The 21,375-nt window shown below is 43.2% G+C and overlaps 1 protein-coding gene across 2 annotated transcripts in view; it reads right to left on the reverse strand.

Moving 5' to 3' along the window:
* LOC138978729 (low affinity immunoglobulin epsilon Fc receptor-like) overlaps positions 1-13,396 on the reverse strand; it is a 43,636-nt gene extending 30,240 nt beyond the window's left edge. Inside the window, exons 1-7 of one of the 2 annotated variants that reach the window (XM_070351521.1) lie at positions 13,207-13,392; positions 12,119-12,472; positions 11,487-11,635; positions 10,760-11,231; positions 8,552-8,634; positions 8,100-8,190; positions 6,134-6,517 (exon numbers count right to left, since the gene is read on the reverse strand). In XM_070351521.1, coding sequence (XP_070207622.1) covers positions 6,285-6,517; positions 8,100-8,190; positions 8,552-8,634; positions 10,760-11,231; positions 11,487-11,635; positions 12,119-12,472; positions 13,207-13,258 — 1,434 coding nt within the window. In that variant the 5' untranslated portion in view covers positions 13,259-13,392 and the 3' untranslated portion in view covers positions 6,134-6,284. Of the gene's footprint in view, positions 1-6,133; positions 6,518-8,099; positions 8,191-8,551; positions 8,635-10,759; positions 11,232-11,486; positions 11,636-12,118; positions 12,473-13,206 lie in introns of those variants that run through there. The other variant, XM_070351522.1, reaches the window with a different exon arrangement.
* Positions 13,397-21,375: the final 7,979 nt, after the last annotated feature.

Below are 21,375 nucleotides of genomic sequence, written 5' to 3' on the forward strand. Positions count from 1 at the left end.
ACAGAGATTGTGATTGTCTGTCCATTTGGTCTCTGTCCATTGTGCTGTATTCAGCATCAGTGTGTACACATCTTGGTTGTACATGTACTGTGAACTTGTGTGATGCCTGTCTCAGATCTTTTCTGTTTCTCCTGTATTCTTTGCCATCAGCCGTCCTGATTTTGTATGATCTGACATCAACTTGACTGTCTACTGTTGCTTTTATCCACCGATTTGTTCTTGGAGCTTTGAACCTAACTTCCTGGCCTGGCTTTAGATCACTCAGCTCTGTGGAGCTTCTGTTGTAGTACTGTTGTTGTGTGAACTTTTTCTGTTCTAGTTTTTGTTTCACCCCTGTGCATGTTTTTGGCTTCAGCAGTGTTTTAGCTGTCGGCAACAGCGTTCTCGTTCTGCGGCCAAATAGTCTCTGTGATGGAGATGTTTGCACTTTCTCTGATGGTATGTTTCTAAGTTCCAGCAGTGCTAAGTATGCATCTGACTGATCTTCAGCACACTTTTTCATGAGATCTTTGACTGTTTTGACAGTGTTTTCAGCTTTACCGTTTGACTGTGGGTAACCTGGAGAACTCGTGACATGTTCAAATCCCCACTGATTAGCAAATGTCCTGAACTCTGAACCCTGGAAAGGCGGTCCATTGTCAGAAACAAGCCGCTCTGGTATGCCATGCCTGGCAAAGTGTGCTTTCAGCTTGTAAATCACCTCCTTGCCCGTCTTCTTGTCAAGACGATCAACTTCAAAGAAGTCAGAGTAGTAGTCTACTACCACAAGATAGTCATTCCCCCTGCATTCCATGAGATCAGTAGCCACATATTGCCATGGGCGTTCTGGAATGGGATGACTGATGCTTGGTTCCTTGGGCTGCGCCTTTTGGAACGTTTGACACGGTTCACACTGTGAGAGAAACCGTTCCATGTCCTTCGCCATGTTGACCCAATACACCACCTCTCGAGCTCTCCTCAAACAACCTTGTAGGCCTGTATGACTCTTATGAAGCAACTGCATGATTCTCTGCTTCATGCCCTCAGGAACAACAATCCTTTCAGCTTTGAATACGAGGCCGTTCTGAACTGACAACTCCTCTCGGAAGGGAAAATACACCTGTAGCCTCAATGGAACACTCCTTTTGTCCTCTGGCCATCCCCCTTGTATCACTCTCTTGAGATGACACAGATTTTCATCTTCTGTTGTCATCTTCTGAAGTTCCTGCAATGTTGACTCACACACTGAAATGTATGAAGCCATCTGAATGTCTTCCACCTCTTTTTCAAGGTCTGTTTGAAAAATTGCCTCCTTTTCCACCTTGCCTTTGCCCCCACTGGACTTGTGAACCGCCCTACTGAGAGCATCAGCTAACCACATCTCTGAGCCCTTCTTGTAGACTACCGTGTAGTCAAACCTTTGAGTTCTCATCAGCATGCGTTGCAGCCGCTTCGGCGCGCTCAGCAGACTTTTCTGGTGTATCGGAATCAATGGTTTGTGGTCTGACTCGACCTCCACCTGTCGTCCAAAACAATAGCGTTCGAAACGCTCCAAACCAAACACTATCGCCAACATCTCCTTTTCAATCTGCGCATAGTGTCGTTCTGTTTCAGTCAACGCTCGTGACGCAAAATGTACCGGTTGACCATCGGTCATCAGGCAAGTACCAAGACCAAACTCTGAAGCATCACACTGAAGAGTCGTCTTCCCCTCAGAACTGAAATATCTGAGAACTGGTGGTTCAGACAGCATTGCTTTGATCTCGTCAAGTGCTTTGGTGTGGTCCTCATTCCATCTGAACAGGACGTTCTTTTTGACTAGTTCTCGCAATGGCGCGGCTTTCTCAGACAACTGCGGCGCAAACTTTTGCAGATAGCCAACCATACCCAACAGACGCTGAACATCAGCCTTGTCCTCGGGTTGTCGAAATGAGTTGATTGCATCAACTTTCTTCGGATCAACTTTCAACCCCTCTTTCGAGATCACGTGACCCAGGTACGATATCTCTGTCTTCTTCAATTCAACCTTCTGCTTGTTCAGCTTGACGTTCTTCTCACGACAACGCTGCAACAGACTTTGGACGTTTCGATCATGATCAACTGAGGCCTCTTCATCTGTATCACCCTTGCCCCAGACAATGATGTCATCATGTACGGCAAAAACTCCGGGCAAACCCTGAACTGCCTCGTCCATTCGACGTTGGAATTCTTCTGGCGCCACTGAAATTCCGAAAGGCATGCGCAGCCAACGAAATTTTCCTTCAGGTGTCTCAAACGTAGTGAGCAAACTGCTCTCTTCATCCAGGTGAACATGCCAAAACCCATTCCGTGCGTCAAAATGACTGAAATAACGCGCACCCTGAAGCTCACCAAGTACGTCGTCTATCGTTTTCATGGGGTAGTCATTGCGTTTGAGCGCTTTGTTCAATGGTTTTGGGTCAAGGCAGAGACGTACTGACCCATTGGGTTTCATGGTAACAACAACGCTACTAACCCAGTCTGTTGGACTGTGTACTGGTGTTATGACCCCTAGTGCTTGCAGCCTGTCCAGCTCTTTTTTGACTTTGTCGCGAATTGCGAGTGGCCATTTTCTGCATGGTAGTTTGACAGGTGGAACTGTGCTGTCTGTCTGTATGTGTAACACACCCTGAAGATCACCTAGCTCCCCTTCAAAAACGTCATCAAACTGCCCCAAAACTGACTGATCAACCACTGCAATGTTTTCTGTGACCACTTTAATCAGCTCCATTGCCTGCACTGCTCTGAATCCCAAAATTGGTTTGGATTCCCCTTGCACTACTTGGAATCTGACCTTGTACACTTGTTTGTTTTTGGGATTTGTTACCTTCATGATCTTTTCCCCCAGTGGCCTTACCTCCCGCTCATCATACATGCGCAGCTTTTTGTTTGACCTGTCAAGCGACTTGAGTGTTTTGTCCCCTGTGACCTTAGTGTATGTGCTTGTTGACATGCAGTTTGTGCTTGCACCACTGTCGAGCTGGAATGAAACTTCAACCTTGTTGATCATCATTTTGGCATGCACTGCATTCTCACTTCCACCCACATGCAACACATCAAGGTCAACATTATCATCATCATCATCACACAACACATCATCACAATCATGACATTGACAAGTGTTCATTTGTTTCTTTTCTGTCTTCAAACAGACAGTCGCAAAATGGTTCGGACCCCCACACCGTCGACAGGTCTTCTTGTACGCCGGGCATTGTTCTTTCACCTGCGCATGCTTGCGCCCACAAAACTTACAGTCCACCTGTGTTGCACCTGCCTTTGGTGCCTTTCTGGTCGTCACACCTTTTCTTCCTGAAAAATCACACACTTTATGAACTTCCTCCCCAGTGGATGACATGTCCTTGGCTCGTGTTGATGTGATATCATACAAACGCACAATGTCAATGGCCTTCTGCAGGTCAAGATCCTTCTCCTCCAGAAGTTTCCTTCTGATTTCATCACAGCAGATGCCTGCCACCAGTCTGTCCCTGATGAGACGGTCCTCCATCTGCCCAAAACGACAATTCTTTGCCAAAGTACGAAGCACAGTCACATACGTGTTGACACTCTCATCTTCCTTTTGAGCTCTCTGGTTAAATTTGTAAGTCTCATAGGTCTCATTCGTCTGCACTACACAGAACTGCTCAAACTTCTCCAACACTTTCTCAATGTTATGCCTGTGCGTGGGATCGTCAAACTTCCATGTCTCTACCAACTCTGCCGCATCCTCACCTGCGACAGTGAGAAACACTGCCGTTTGAAACTCGGACTTTTCTTCACTCAACCGTGACGCAATCGAATAGTTCACCCACTGCCTTTTCCACTTCTTCCACTGGGACTCCAAATTGTCTTTCGCCGTGTGGAAATCTAAACTCCCCGGCGGTTTCAGTCCCGCTCCCGAAAACCGTTTATCACGAGTAAGCTCCCTTTGAGCTTGCTCGGCGTTTTCTACCATATTTCGCAAGTTTGAATACAGTTTTACACACTAATGAAGAAGCTGACACCATGTAACGTTAGTGCATGTCTGTAACAAACCTCTCACACGGGATAATGTCAACAAAGACGGTATTGGAGTTTCTCTTGACTCTGGTTTATTCCACGACACAGCGTCGCCATGCTCCTCGCATGCGCCCCCTATGCATGACGGTCACACAACGTCTTATTAGCCAAAACCAAGCCAATATCGTATCAACCTTGACCGTTGACTGTGTATGAGATCAGTTATTTTCGTACTCGGCTTGTAAAATAAATAAAATAATATCCAAACAACAGCTATTTTAAGATAAGAGTGTGTGGAGAGACCTTGTATTCAATTATAGTAATCACTGAAAGACATAAAACTTAGTTCAGAAGCGAATCCTAGAAACCCCTAAATAATGGAAAATGTGTTGGCTAAACAATTCATTGTTTACGTAAATAATTCATTGTTTACGTAAATAATGATTTATTTAGCAACATTGCTGATTCTTTATAAACAATGTAATATAAGTCTAAATAATATATTGTTTACGTAAATAAATCATTATTTACGTAAACAATGAATTATTTACGTAAACAATGAATTGTTTAGGTAAATAATGAATTGTTTACGTAAACAAAAAATTATTTAGAATTGTTTTACATTGTTTATAAACAATTACTTATTTAGCACATGAGTTTCTAAATAATGATTATTTAGCTAAAACTGGTGAAAAAAACATGAAAAAGTATCCAAATAATTATTTGACAAACGGAATGCCATAGCTCTCAGCAGGTTCAGACTTGGCGTCTCTCCATTCAGTGCACACAGGCAACGTTTTTCGCATTCGGAAGCAAGCCGGCTATGCCCTTTTTGTACAAATAAAACTGAGGATGAAATGCATGTTGTCTTTGTGTGCCCAGTGTATCAGGCTATTAGAACCAGATATATTGGCATACCGGTTGACTCTCCATGCGAACTCCAACTGTGTGAACTGTTGAAAGGTAGCGACGAAACAAAAGCCGTAAGTTTTGCTAAATATCTATTCCTGGCTTGGAAAGCGAGGCAGAAGAGACTTGATGTTTGATTCGTGACATGGAAAATGTACCCCTCGGTATTACCGTTACCAGAAAGTTTTCATGGTTGATACACTGTTTGCTACGATGTATATATCTATATTGTGAGGTGACTATATTAGCAAGCAACTGCCAAAAATATTTAACACCATGTATATACATTTGATTCAATTACGTGAAATGCTGATTTTGTACATTTTCTCTTTTTTTTACCATTGTAAAAACCAAATCACTGGTTACACAATTAAACAATCCAATCCAATCCAATCTCTCTCTCTCTCTCTCTCTCTCTCTCTCTCTCTCTCTCTCTCTCTCTCTCTCTCTCTCTCTCTCTCTCTCTCTCTCTCTCTTCCTTCCTTTGTTTCCTTGTTTACTTCTACTTCTCTCCATCTCCGCTCTTTCTCGCCTTCTTTCTCATTCTCTGTGTCTCTTTCATGTTTCTCTCTCTTCTTTTCCCTTTTCATTCGCTCTACCCTTTTTTCTCTTCAGTTTATAAGCAAGAAATATGTGTGTTAAATATGTGTTGAAGTTAATAGTTGAAATTCTGTAGGGCTTATGTGGTTTTTTGTTTTGCCCAGTTTTCACCTCTCTCTCTACCGTCACCAAATTAAAAGGAACTAGACCAACAATGAGTCTGTGTGTCGGTGAGAGTGTGAACGTTACCAGCATACACCAAACAATGAGTCTGTGTGTCGGTGAGAGTGTGAACGTTACCAGCATACACCAAACAATGAGTCTGTGTGTCGGTGAGAGTGTGAACGTTTACCAGCATACACAAAACAATGAGTCTGTGTGTCGGTGAGAGTGTGGTTGTTACCAGCATACACCAAACAATGAGTCTGTGTGTCGGTGAGAGTGTGAACGTTACCAGCATACACCAAACAATGAGTCTGTGTGTCGGTGAGAGTGTGAACGTTACCAGCATACACCAAACAATGAGTCTGTGTGTCGATGAGAGTGTGAACGTTACCAGCATACACCAAACAATGAGTCGGTGAGAGTGTGAACGTTACCAGCATACACCAAACAATGAGGCTTCCATACAACAACACCAGCGGATCAGAAGCAGTTACACAGCCCATGAACGAACAAACAAACAAACTGGTTTATTTTCATTTGTTTATATGATTCACTGGTTTATTTTCATTTGTTTATATGATTCCCTGGTTTATTTTCATTTGTTTATATGAACAGAACAGACCGTGTTCACAAACAAAGGGTTTACCACTGTCGCACGGAGCGTCGTTCGAAACCTCTCAGAACAAAACGTGTTGTTCACAAACAAAGGGAAACTGTTTGTCGCATGAAGCGTCGTTCCAGCCGTCAGCAGACTTCGGTTTGCCCGGCCGGAACATTACGCAGTCCTCCCTTCCCCCGTAGTCGTTGGGTTCCCCTGGCTGCCACTTGGTGAAGGTAGGAGGCTGACCGGAGGGGAGTAGGAAGAGTCCCTCCGTTCCTACGTCACTGAGTCCCAGCCACGCGTACTCGGCTGACGTCACATATTTATAAAAGGTATTAGTTAGCACCACAGGAGCTTGTATCAAAGCGCCGGTCGATTATTATTTACTCCTTCATCCTTCCTTACTGTATCCTTACTACTACTATTCAGTACAAGTAAGGACGAAAGAGTTCAAAATAATCGATCGGCGCTTTGATACAAGCTCCCGTGGTTAGTACACGTATTTTAATGTTAATACAATGGAGCCCCCCTTTTAAGACTCCCCAATCTAAGACATCCTCCATTTTTAGACCACGCTTTTTTTAACTTTTCTTTTGAAGCTTTATACATTTACCTCCATTTTAAGACTCCCTCCATTTTAAGACTCCTCCATTTTAAGACTCCCTCCGTTTTAAGACTCCCTCCATTTTAAGACTCCCTCCGTTTTAAGACTCCCTCCGTTTTAAGACTCCCTCCATTTTAAGACTCCTCCATTTTAAGACTCCCTCCATTTTAAGACTCCTCCATTTTAAGACTCCCTCCGTTTTAAGACTCCCTCCGTTTTAAGACTCCCTCCATTTTAAGACTCCCTCCGTTTTAAGACTCCCTCCATTTTAAGACTCCTCCATTTTAAGACTCCCTCCGTTTTAAGACTCCTCCATTTTAAGACTCCCTCCGTTTTAAGACTCCCTCCATTTTAAGACTCCTCCGTTTTAAGACCTGATTTTCTCAGATTGTTTTAAGGTCTTAAAAGAGAGGTTCCACTGTAACGTTGTAGTGTTTCCTTTGTCTTAATGTACATGCATCACCGCTGTAATTTCTCATTTTTAAATAATAAAGTGACTTTGATTTGATTTGATTTGATGAGGGCGTGTGTTATATTACAGTGGTTTAGGTATTCTAGTGGGGATGGTTTTGCAATTATAATAAAATAATCGGATTTCCCTTCTTTGTCTCTGTCATTCTGGTGAACTGATCTAACCCAGTGTCTTGTCTTGTAAGTAAATGACTTGTTCGCAGCCGCAGTCAAACTGACCTAGTAATGATCACACTGAGATGATAAGTTCTGCGCAGCCGCAGTAAAAAGGAACATAGGGAAACGCATGAAAACTCTCGAAAGTTGGATGAAATTAATACGTTTGACCCCGTGTGAAAAGGGAGCCAGAAGAAACTTAAAAAACAAAAGAAGAGACCAACCAACAAACCAACCAATCGACATACAAACGCAAAAACAAACGCAAAAGCGAACCAACCAACAAACAAACAAACACACACACACACACAGACACACACAGACACACACACACACACACACACACACACATAATTATAAAGAAAACATCACCCCTACCCCTGAAAAAAGACATACCACTAGGAAATTATCAATAAGCCAAGGACAAACATGTATTACAAGTGTTCTTGAAATTAAACCTATTAACATTTAAAAGTTCTTGTGGAGTCTGTGTGTGTTTGTGTGTGTGTGTGTGTGTGTGTGTTTATGCATGTTTATGTCTGTGCGAGCGCGCGCGTGTGTGTGTTCTTATGTGCATGTGTGTGTATCTCTCTCTCTGCCTGTCCTCTTTCTTTGTCTAATTGTACGTGTGTAATGCAAAGAGTGTATTATCAACCTGACCTCCTGCAGCAGTCACCATGGTGAAGACAAAGGAGTTCTCTGCCTGGGAGTCGATCTCCACCAGCCCAGCCCCCATGGTTTCGCACTCTACCTGCAGAGTCAGAAATTCCAAAACAGGTATAGTGCTAACGTTCCAACATTCAGAGTTTTAAAAACACAAGAGTTGTAGGTTATTGGAACGTTTGATTATTGACAAAGCAAAACGTTACATTTACAGCACGTCGACACAGTGGTCTTTTAAGTAGACAATCGGACAAACACTTCTGGTACAAATAATGAACTTATCTCAAAATTGTCGATGAATTTCGCATGCAAGATGCTGTCGGTGTAATGATTGATCGAAAGACCGACTCAGAGTGGCAATGAATAGAACAGGGATAGATTGGGGTGAAGGGTGTAGTGTTTTGGTGACTTCGGGGCGAAGCGGGGGGGGGGGGGGGGGCAGATCTTACCTGTGCATTTTGCCAGGTGGCGGCAATGCTGATGTACTTGTAACACGACTCTCCGAGTAACTTCCATGATCGTGGGCACTTATCTGAAATCATCAACGCCCGATTATGAACAATGTGTAATGTGTATTCAGTATTATGTATATGTTACTTGTGTAAACGTAATGTGAGGGTGTCAGATATGAATTAATTGATTGTGAATAGTAAAACACACACACTCACACAAAAACAATAATAATATATTTTTTTTAAATCCACACCCACAGTTACCTGTAGTTATGGAAACATGGTAGTTTTCCACTATGAGGAACACATGGAAGAACACATACCCATACCGGTCTTTCAAATTGATATTTGAATATTCGTCTCCGTTTCCGTTTGCTTGCTTGTTCGATTGGTGGTCTGCCACATGATTTAGTCATTTGTGCTGTGTAATATGTCATTATGCTCTTTCAAATTGCAGATTGAGCAAGGTATGGTTGTAACCATGCAAGACCACACAATTGCCCAACAAATATGCATGATGGAGTTCGTCTCTCTCTCTCTCTCTCTCTCTCTCTCTCTCTCTCTCTCTCTCTCTCTCTCTCTCTCTCTCTTCCTCCCCTCTATCTCTGTCTGTCTGTCTGTCTGTCTGTCTGTCTCTCTCTCTGTCTCTCTCTCTGTCTCTCTCTCTGTCTCTCAGATTGTTAGAAAAGGCCCAGCCTTAAATCTTAATCCTTGTGAAAAAAAGTTAAACTTTCTCTCTCTCTCTCTCTCTCTCTCTCTCTCTCTCGCTCTCTCTGTCTGTCTGTCTGTCTGTCTGTCTGTCTGTCTGTCTGTCTTTCACTCTCTCTCTCTGTCTGTCTCTGTCTCTGTCTCTCTCCGGAGTGGTCTGCCCTTACCACCAGAGAAGGACGCAAATTTCGGAGCTCCGCAACATTTGATAAGTATCTTCTCCTAAGCTACTATTGCCGACCAAAAATGTCACAAACGGGACTGCCACATCGCCTGGAACAGTTCCTGATCAACTTAGTGGACGAAGTTGGGCTATCTTCTTGGAAAATCCAGGGGGAAGGTGACTGTACAACGGTTGTGTTGAGGTTTGCTGGGCCGCCATCAGACCAAGCCAACATAGCTCACTACAGGAAGAAAAGCAGGTCACAAGTAAAGCGTGATGAAACAAGAAGAAAGAACTTCGTGCAACGCAAAGCAGCTGAAGCGGAACAGAACACAGCGTCATCGGTAGAGGCCCCTGTCAACAATAGCCGTGCTTCTTCCACCCAGCACGTGCAGGATGTGCAAACCAGTGTCACTCACGCACCTGCCCACTGTGACACTGCAAGCTCAACCACGTGCGAGAATGTCAACCCTTGGGTGTGTAGTGCTGTGACGTCACAGACAGCAGACGACGGAACCACTACAGCTGAACTGGCAGCAACGGACCGTGAGTTTGAACCAGATGATGTCTACGACTTAGCCTCACACTGCTCAAAGAACGTGCGACTTAGAGAGAAACTGTTAAACAGAAAGAGGAACCGCACTCTCACAAAAGTAGTGTGCGAAAGAAAAGGTGGAAAGAAGACGCTGTTTGCAAGGGGAGACGACTACGTCCTGACATACGACTGCGAAACAGCACAGACAACGTCATTCCGAGAAGAGGAGGAAACGCCCCCGTGTGTCCGGCGTCTGCCCCAAGTCGACCGCAACGTCTTTAGAGAAGAAATCGACCATCTCACTACTGACCTTCATGTCGTGTCTACACTGGTACAGTGCTACCTCCGTGCCATGCCAGACTGACTGTTGTCGCTAAACTACAGGGCACACATATTTCATGTGTGTTTGTGACAAACCGCGATCGATATGGAACAATACCGCGATCGATATGGAACAATACCGCGATCGATATGGAACAATACCGCGATCGATATGGAACAATACCGTGTTCGAAACGGAAAAGTTATTTCCCGACTTGGATTACAAGTTGGATGCTTCGGACCGAATCACGATGCATTGTTTTTGTGTAACCAATATGTACACTGATGTTCGTGGATCGTTCGATTACCCAACCCCCCAGCACCCTTTTGCTATAAACAATATGAGTTTTCGCAAATAAACATTCTGATTCTGATTCTCTCTCTCTCTGTCTCTCTCTCTCTCTCTCTCTCTCTCTCTCTCTCTCTCTCTCTCTCTCTCTCTCTCTCTCTCTCTCTCTCTCTCCGCTTGTAATCTTACCTATGTCGGCTATGACTTTCGTCATCCGAGAGAGCAAGACATTCAGTTTTCCGTCCTCTTCTTTCAGTTTGTCCACCGCAGACTGGAGTTCCCTGTTCTGGTCCTTGATTTTGTCGGCGTCAGCTTCAAACTGTTCTTGTTCTGCTTTCAGTTTCTCGTTTTTCGCTTTCAGTTTCTCGTTTTCCGCTTTCAGATTCTCGTCCTCAGCATCTAGATTTGCGATTCGGTCCTTCAGTTTTTCGTTCTCTTCCGTGAAAGTTTTCTGCTCAAATACTGTCTGCAGCACATTGATCTGGTTACTGTCCACGCGCACGAAATCGTTGCCATGACGACTGTCGGTGAGACAGGTATGAGACAGGTGTTGCGGGGGGATGCGACAGGTGTAGGTACCTTCCACCACAGGTGCGAGCAGGCTCAGGTAAAAACGACCGTCGCTGTAGTCTGTGCTGTTTAGTTTGTCTCCTGTAGGGGTCTGTTGTGACACACAAATGTAATATGCACATGAAAGCACGCACATAAGCATGGACATACATACACACGAATACACACTTACGCACGCACGCACATGTACGCACGTAGGCATGCATACACACACACACACTGTCACAATCACGCACACACACACACACACACAACCACACACACACACACACACACACACACACACACACACACTCGCACACTCGCACGCACGCACACAGTGCATGTTACTACATAAATTACTTACAGTCCATTCGACTTGGAGCGAGGGTTGTTGGTCAGTGAATTGGAACGTTCCGCATGAGAGCGTGAGGGTGAAGGTGCTGGTGGTGTTGTCCCACTTTGCACCCCCCTCCTGCCGCACGTGCACCTTTCTGTCCTCTGTCAGCTTGATGTCTGCACACACACACACACACACACACACACACACACACACACACACACACACACACACACACACACACACACACACACACACACACACAGGGAATTGCTTCCTTATCAACAAAGAAGGAATCGCACAAAGATGGTTTACTTAAATTAAGAAGAAAATAGGGTCTTGACATAGCAAAATCATAGTCCTTCTATAGCACATGCGATTTTTCACGGCGAAACACCCGGTAACAGGGAAACTAGATTTTACACCGTATCCGAGAAAAATGCCCTCGGTGTGTCTTATGTGCGGTTCGATTTTTGCAAACGGACATAAAGCTATTTATTTTGTACCATCACAAAATCAGGACTATTATATAGAAGCAATCTAGAAATATTTTATAAAAACAAAAATACACGCAAAAAAAATCAAAAAACAAAATCAAACTAAAAAATCCCAAAACTAACCAGAAAACTGACCCAGAACCGAACAAGGTGAAACAGTACCTTTAACTTGCAGAGCAACATATGTTTGATAGCGACCGACGCCATTTTGGTCTTGTGTTTCAAAGCTGATGCTGTACATCCCAGAATCCTTCATCGTGACGTCAGTCATCGTCACACTTCCATTTGACTCGTAGCTCACACGCTTTGAATAATTTGCACTGGTTTCAAACACCCCAGAGCTGTAAAAGGCGATCAGTTTCGAGGTGGAATTTGTTTCATATTGCCATTTAATGTCCTTGACGCCTTCGTTTGGTGCGGTAAGAAAATCCCACGGGAAAGTGACGTCATCTCCGACACATACTGAAAGGACGTCATTGTCCTTTGGCGAGCCACTCCAGTCCAAGCAGTACGAATCTGAAAAGAAGTGATTGGGTTTTTTAATAGTTTTTACCGCACCAAGTTAAAATGCAAGCCCATAGTTTTTACCGGGTCAAAGATTACTTGGTGAAAATGTAGAAGAAATACCTTCAAAATTAAAGTCGTGGGAGCTCCGCAGAGAGAGTGAGAAAGTCTTTTAGTAGAAAGCAAATATGAGCAAGGGGATACAAGTGAATGCCCCAAAAATGAACATGTATGTTACATGTATGTTTGTATGTCAAAAATCGAAAATGTTATCGGTTTTCTTTATTTTGGGCACATTTTCGATCAAATACAACAAAACTGTATAATTTTTTTTATTCAGGGGGTAATAAGAATTGCAATTTCAAATTAAAAACATCAAAATATCTGCAAAATGTGACTTGAAATTTTCTAAATCGTTTGAGCTACCAAGCTAAAACGCAATCCCATAGTCCGGACTGTGCTAGGGACTATTTGTTAAAAGAAACAACTTCAAACATGCAACCGCCACAGTGCCGCCTCAACTTTCAGTGAAACTCATAAATGACGTTATCAAATTACGTTATCAAAAAACGAAGAAACGGATTTCTAGCAAATTCACTCATAACAATCCGTTAGGTAGTTTGTGACAAATGCATATTACAGACAGACACACACATACACATACATAGGAAGACAAATATTCCCTCTGACCTTGTTAAAATATTCTGTAACTACTTGATTGACTGTACAAAACAAACAAAACTCACGTTTGTTGAGAGCAACAAGAAGTACCAGGACGAACAATCTCCAGTCGCCCATGCTGCGCAGTGACTGTCTTCCCTCCCTTCTTCTATCTTCTCTGCCTGGCTTTCTTTGTTTCGATCTGCTTTTCAACGTGTACACTGCTGATCTCTCGGCTGTCACTACTTCTGTTCCCTTCTACATATTGTTCCCTTTGTCTTCTGGTTTTAATACTAGTCGAATCAAAGGTCTTAGGGACACGCTGTCATATACGACGGAATAGATAACGTGAAGGTGTGTGTGAAATATTTGTAATGTGATTACTCTGCTGTGAAACCCAACTCCTGTGATATGAGAGGGTAAATTTATATAGTGCAATATCATATCTGATTGTGATAGTCTTAAAGACGTTTTTTACCTTATTAGATATTATCTGTACAATTACTGAATTTTAAGATGACAGGGACAGCACTTTAGGTTAGTGTTATTGGAAATATGTGTGCTTGTGATTGTGAACCTATGTTTTGTGTTTTATGTTTTATGTGTGTCGTCCTATACAATTGTTGTTATAGTCGTTTGCAGGCAGGCAGGGTGTGCCGAATGAAAATTTCCATTTTTATGTACTATTTTAATGGACAATAAAATGCTGTTATTATTATTATTTTTAAATACCGATTTTGGTTTCATAGCTTATTATCAAGGTTGCGGTGAGACCGACCGAATGCTCAGTACTCACACGAGGCAAAAACTGCGTTATTTTTCTCGTCTCGGATTGTTTTGGTGACATTCCGTTTGGAAATATAGTGAACGGCAAAAGTTAGGGACCGCCCTTGACAAAACCAGGCCGTCCTGACCTGGGCCTCTCCAGAACGCTGTTGGTGGCCTGGAACTTCTGATGCAGCCTAACCACGACAGAATGGGACACTCCAAGTCGTCTGCCCACTTATCGCTTGCTTACGCCGTCTTGCAGCCATGCGATGGCCAGGGCTTTGTTGAAGGTGGTCACCTTTCGTCTGGGAGGCATAGTGAGAAGATGGTGGCTAGCGGAAAATCGCGGGGCTATAAAGCCTAACTGGTGACAACAGTTCACTCTCAACACATCCCCCTTGCACGTGCATAACGAATTTTTCATCTTTCCCGCCCAGGCTTGCCCACGCGCCGGCGTAAAAATGGTCCACTTTTTGCAGTTTGGCAGTTTCTGTCTTGTGCCCTAGCCAGGCCTCCGTGGATCCCGAGCAAGTTTCCTGCTAACACAGCATTGCTCATGCACCCACTGGTGTGTACGGCCTGACAGCCATTTGGTTTTATAAACTTAGGAACAAGGAGTTTGGCACAGATGAAGTCAGCTGGTTTTTTCAAGGGCGGTCCCTAACTTTTGCCGTTCAGTATATAAGGGCTCGTTGTGTGGGAAGCAAAACGAGTGTTACACCGGCGGTCTAAAACGAGACACTTAATGCTATCTTAGGTTTGGTTCAGACCGTACTGATCATTCGGACGTTGTACGCTCAGCCTCTCAACTGTCTCGGTAACGTGACGTGCTACGGAATAACGATAAGTATAGCTGCTACTTTTGGTTGCAGTAATCAGCATCCCTGTTGGGATTCCCGCGATCACTGATGACAGTCTTGGTTGTCAGGCCGCCACCACAATCAAACCTGTCTTAAAGGACCACCCTATGGACCGTTGGGTTTTATAGACAGGTGTACAAATGTGAACTATACAGAAAAATCAAACTCATCAAGAATCCTGTAGGGTGGTCGTAATGGGTAGGTGGTCGTTATCGAGAGGTTAAGATAGGGTTAAGGGTGGAGATTTTACCGATCTCCCAGGCCAACGTACGTGCAGAATGCTAGTGCCTAGTAGTGGTTACGCTGAGCAGGATAGCACGCTTTTCTATTCTTTTTAACTTTCTCAGCTTGTTTTTAATCCAAACATATCATATCTATATGTTTTTGGAATCAGGAACTGACAAGGAATAAGATGAAACTGTTTTTTTTAAACCGATTTCGGAAAATTTATTTTATTCATAATTTTAATATTTTTAATTTTCCGAGCTTGTTTTTAATTCGAATATAACATATTTATATGTTTTTGGAATCAGAAAATGATGAAAAAAAAATTTAAAGTGTTTTTGGATTGTTTTATTAAAAAATTTTTTAACTGCAATGTTCAGATTTTTAATGACCAAACTTATCAATTAATTTTTAAGCCGCCAAGCTGAAATGCAATGCTGAAGTCCGGCCTTTGTCGAAGATAGCTTTGCCAAAATTTCAATCAATTTCATTGAAAAATGAGGGTGCTACAGTGCCATCTCAACTTTTACAAAAAGCCGGATATGACGTCATCAAAGACATTTATATTTGATGCATTATATTATATATCGTCTGTGCTGTTAAGCCACTTTTCCCCTTTGTAAGTTTTGGGGCCAGAACAATTTATGGAAACCAGGGATACGTTGTCTTTCGTGGAAAGTTTGGATAAAATGGGAGGTCCCTGTCAGAATTTTGTTTTTAAGAAGAATATACTACACAAAGCTTTTGTATTTTTGAATTGATTCAACATTCAAAACGTGAAAAAGGAAGAGGGGGAAATGTGTGCAGTCTGTTTTAGCATTGTTGTTTTTTCCATGTTTTTTTTCCCCATCTTCTTTTCTCCATAAAGTGATGGCATTAGTTTCCTGATAACATTTCTCACCTTTTCATGTGTGAAACAAATGAGATGCGAATATGCTGAATAGACATTCAGATAATATGGTGCCAACCATTTAAAACTACCAGCTGTTAACGAAGTGTTGTTTGTGCAGTGCATTAACAGTTTTGGGAATGAAGGGCTGTGAAAAAATGATTATTAAACTGGTGAACTGTACAGAAAAGTGTTTTAAATCTAATTAAGATTTGCTTGTGATTCTTTTTTGTGACTGGGCTGAAGTGACTGGGACTACATTTTGAACACCCTATTTGATTTTCATTGCAAAACAACTCCAACAGTAATATGTGCAATATCTATCTATTCCATATTTATGAAAATTGAAAACCGTGATAAAATGGCATTCACTTTTTATGGCGAATCATTTTCTTTATAATTGACAATTGCCGCCTTTACACCTTTGTAGTGTTCATCATTACTTTGAATTTGAGTTTATAAGTGTTTACAGGCAGTGTTGTTTTTGAATTAATGGCAAAGCAATCTTTGTATGTGTATTTGTGAACATTTATTATAGTTTTCTGAAGTACATGTATTACCCAACCTTATGTAACCTACCGGTGTAGAAAATTGAAAACTGCTTGTGATGTATACTGCAGATAGAAACCCTTTGCAATTAGGCTGTTACTGTTCGAAATAAAGGCATGTACACTTGGTGGGAAAAAAAGAATAAAAGAAAGTAGTGCCAATTAGGGACATGAAGTGGTTATATGCTGGGACAAAACGGTTGGGAAAAAGGAGAACTTTAAAGTTGCCATCAAGCAAGAGAGGGATGGGTGGTTTCAACTTGCTAATAAAAAAAGCAGTGAGAGAGACAATTAAGGGCGACATGTGCGATCAAGCTGAATTTAAAAGTCCAGCACCTATAATTACATCAATATGATCAATCAATATGAAGCTTATATAGCGCGTATTCCGTGGGTACAGTTCTAAGGGCTTGTCGAAGAGTTGTCAACACAGGACTAACAAAGAAACTAACATCTACAGACGGACACGAACCCTATCACACACTAGCAAACCCTGATAAACATACAACAAACAACTGTTTAACAACAATTTACACATCAATAGCTAGGTCCAAACAAAATAATATTAAGCACAAAGAAAACACCTCTCACAGAGCACAGCACAAGAATGTCTTTTGGGGCACAACACATCACGTCGAGCATGAAAGTCGCAGCCAGCTACGGGAAGAACTGAGTCTTCAACCTACTCTTGAACGCGTCAAGAGAGGGGCTCTGGCGAAGCTCAAGCGGCAGGGAGTTCCAGACGGAGGGGCCCGCGGAGGGAAATGCACGCTGACCAGCAGATGCGAGTTTCGAGCGAGGGATGTGGAGGCGGAGAGGGTCAGCAGCAGAACGAAGGGGACGGTCGGTGGGCTGGGTGTACAGGTCCAGGGAGGATTGAAGGTACTCGGGAGCAGAGTCGTTGAGACACTTGTAGACCAGAGTGGACAGTTTGTAGGAGATTCGGGTGTTGACAGGGAGCCAGTGCAAGGAGCGAAGTAGGGGGGTGATGTGGTCTCGCTTCGTCTTCCTCAACGTCAGCCTGGCAGCGGCGTTCTGGACATGTTTTCCACGTTATATTTCCAGTGTTATCCATGACAAGAAGGTTCCTTTTTTTCTAACCTTCATCTGTCCGACACGTGCGATCTCACTTTTTCAGTGAGTTATTTTTTCCCTCTAACATCTAGTTGCCAGACTTCCGTCAACCTCTTGTCACATTTCACACTGTGATTCTCATGTGTCTGATCGCTTCTTTAAGAGCACTGGACAGTGTCCAGTCAATCACTTCTTTCAGACTGGTCATAAAATTCCAAAGGCTCATAATTGCCCCGCTCCTGTACGCTTCGTTGGGAAAAGTCGAAGAGGCAAGCGGAAAACTTTGGGGAGAGGGTCTACGGGGATGGGGGGGGGGGGGGGGGGGGGATCTTAGATTGAGAGGAGACGGAATGCATGGAACGGAACTTTTATGAATCGTTTTGTAGGTTTTTTTTCTGGAGCATGTAAACAAAACAAAAATGAGCAAAATTCTGAGAGAAAAACGGGAGCTTTATTAAAGCAAATTTGTTTTACAGTTGTGATTATTCAACGACAAGAAGAGACACAATACAATCTGTTATACTTTTGATTTCTAAGAGTTGAAATCAATTACGCAGATATATTATAAGTCTACAAAGCCATGACGGTGCCAAAATAGCTTGATAGCATGTTTGAATATTTCACTAATCAGAGCAGCAGAATTCTAACTTCATTATATACAATTAATCTAATCACTGAATTTAGTAAGCACTGAAGGCATCGTGATCATAAAACAAAAATCTCACAACTTAAGATCGGAACATCATTCCTCTGCATAAATTACGCTTATGCAGTATGTTTCTGCCGATTAATGCAAAAGCATTTTTTTTTCGCAGAGCGGGGACCCGGCATTGATATCGTCACCTGAAAATCAGTGGCTGTGTTGTAAGACCTAGATTTAATGACTTGAAAAGACACGTGTCCTAAGCATATTGGAAAGGGAATACACTCAACGATGTCTTTTGCACACTGCTGTCTGACTATCATCAAAAGCAGCATGGTCCTCCCCCTGTAGTTGTCCTGTAGGTATGCTGTATTCATCAGTTCTGTACGTTTTATCCGTTTGTCAATTAGTTTGTCTATTCGTCGTGTCTGGTGTTAATCCTGCAGGCATCCTGTGTTTGTCCGTTAGGTGTCCGTTAGGTGTCCGTTAGGTGTTCGTTTTATGCGTTCATAGTTCCGTCAACGGACTGGACAACGTATCTCCACCGTACACCTACAGCATATAAACGAATGAATAACGGACACTGACAGGAGTTATACAGGACAGAACGCACATGCACAGGACAACCAACGGATTTGCATGCACAAAACTTGAAACGGACACTGACGGACACACCGCACATCACCGGACATGGAACGCATGTTTCCGGACATAGAACGGACGTGAAACGTACATTGACGGACATCACCGGATAAACAAATATTTCATCCGTTACACGTCCGGAAGCTCTATCCGTTAATGTGTGACAGTGACATTAGTTCTCTAACTTCACAAAGCACCTCACATCATGGGAGGGGGAGGGTCATTCTGGACTCCCCTGTAGGGGGGTGGGGCTGTCCCCCCCCCCCCTCAGAATGAAAATTCCCTCATCATTCTTCCCACGCGTGTGATCCCCTGGACTGTTAATACTGCAAGGTCCCCCCCCCCCTTGCTCAGCTCCCCCCGTCATTACCTGTCAAAGTGCCATGGTGACGAGCCGACTCAGGTAAATCAACCCCTACCTGTCTCACAATGCCGTGTCCGGCGCTGTCAGTCATAGGGTGACGGGGCAGCTGGTAAAGACTGTAATGCATGCATGGTATTTGCTTTTTACACTGTCTTGTTGGTTGGCTGGGCCAGCCTTAGAGTAAGGATGAAAATACACTGTTTACATACTGCACTGACAGGCCTACCACTGTTACCCACACACAGCCCTGATTAACATACTTAGTATATGAAGGCATAATGCAATGAACAACGTGCTGTAGCTCATTGGTTGGGCTCGGACTGGTAGATTTTAAATTTTGCCTGCCCCCACAAATGGGAAAATGCGACGAATTCCTGCAGGATTTCATCATCAAAGCTACACTTTCACAAGCACAAATCAGCAAAAGACCTGAAGTTCCAGCATAACAAGTGTGCCGTACCATGCAACCAATAAGCCACTGATACTTCCACATCCACAAATAATACCAGCAACCCCGGTCGATTTTTGAGATCCTAGTAGGGGTAAAATTCCAATGCGTCCAAAGGCTAAACGTTGTGCACAGAGTGACACATAACTACATTCTTGATCATTGCTATAAAGGCACCATTCGTCAAGGCTGAGCACAACAAATCTAAACATTCAACTGAGTGTTCCCCTTCCTCTCCATACCTCGAAACGGGTCACCAATTTTCACTGGGGCGGTAATGGACGTTAGAGGAACCCGTCAAAACTCTCACCCTGTCGACAATACGTTTATAGATGTTTGCATGCCACAGTAATGATGGTCAATTTTATTGTGAGTCACGGTTTGAATTGGTCCAGTGGGGGCAGTTACAATGTGAAATGACACCTGTCTATCACATCGGTCAGAAAAATGGTCAAAGATTGAGCCACCATTGTCATTTGCTGTGATTTAGTTATGCTTTGATTCCACTTTGTATGTGTGGTGATATCCAAGAGGTCGTCCTTAAAGGGCAGCTGTCGGGTTGCCTGGTCTCAAAAATGCGCGGAGTCGCGTGCAAAAACGCGTTTAAGAGTTTTCCGAGTTGATTCAACTAAAGACTGTCGATTTGGTCCAGAAGAAGACACTTTCATCATTAGTTTGAAACCATTAAAATGCGTGAAACTTTCTGCTAGTTCTCACAATTCGCAAAAAAACGAAGCAGTTGGCAGGCCGAAACGACTCAAAATCCGCGACCGACAACTCTGTCAGCACAAGAAAGACGCCGCAACGTTAGCCTTGCTGTGACGTCACTCGAGGAAGCCGATAAGGCCGCTGTGAAGTTTACAGTACAATGTAGACTACAGCTGGACATCTGTAATGCTGTACGCGTGATTGATTCTTGCACAAAGTAAAGTATTAGGATGGTAATATCTTCTCAAGACCCACGTTCACATTTTCTCTTCTTTGATCTGACCGACTGCAACCTTTACAAGTCATTTCTAAAGTGGTTCACATGCTGTTGCTACTCCTCCAGTCCACCCGGTTAAACCATAAAGTTGCTCAACCACAGACCCTCGTGTCCCTTGTCAGCAGACACTGTACACTTATGAAGAAGGTCCGCTTGAGGTGTCACACCAATTACCGTGTACGTGTGAGGTACTGAATTCAAGACAAAAGCCAACTCTGTCGGTGGGAAAATCTATGGGTTGACATTGAGGTTTGTTTGTTGCTCCAACTCAGTTGGTAACTTTCTCGTGCACACTAGCTGATTTCAGTTGATAAGACCAATCATATCGGTTCGTATCTGGCGACAGATGAAACTGTGAAAGCTGTTCACTTGCATTGGAACATACACTTGTTATACATTTATCTTTAGAACGCACAACATTACACACTTTACACACAAATTCGCCGGTTTCACGATAGTGGCTATGCGTTTTGCTGATTTTGTTCCGTTCTTCTACTCCGGTTGTTTCGGTCTTTTTCATGTTGTTGTTGTTGTTGTTGTTGTTGGTCCAGCTCCTGCTTTTGTTGTCGTGTTGCACCTGCCACTGTTGTTGTTATCATTGTAGTTATTGATGTTGCTTCCCTCCTTCCATCCTTCCTGCTTTCTATATATTATTTTCTTCGCTACTTTCTCACGTGTAATCTCCTTGTTGCTGTCCTAGACAACATGCATGCATCGCACGACTGTTCCCAATGCTTCCTTTCTGCTTCCTTAGCTGCACGCACCCATCCTTTCCCCACAGCAGAGATAACACAGCAGCTAGTAACTCT

Source organism: Littorina saxatilis, linkage group LG10 (genome assembly GCF_037325665.1).
Source record: "Littorina saxatilis isolate snail1 linkage group LG10, US_GU_Lsax_2.0, whole genome shotgun sequence".
Lineage (NCBI taxonomy): Eukaryota > Metazoa > Mollusca > Gastropoda > Littorinimorpha > Littorinidae > Littorina > Littorina saxatilis.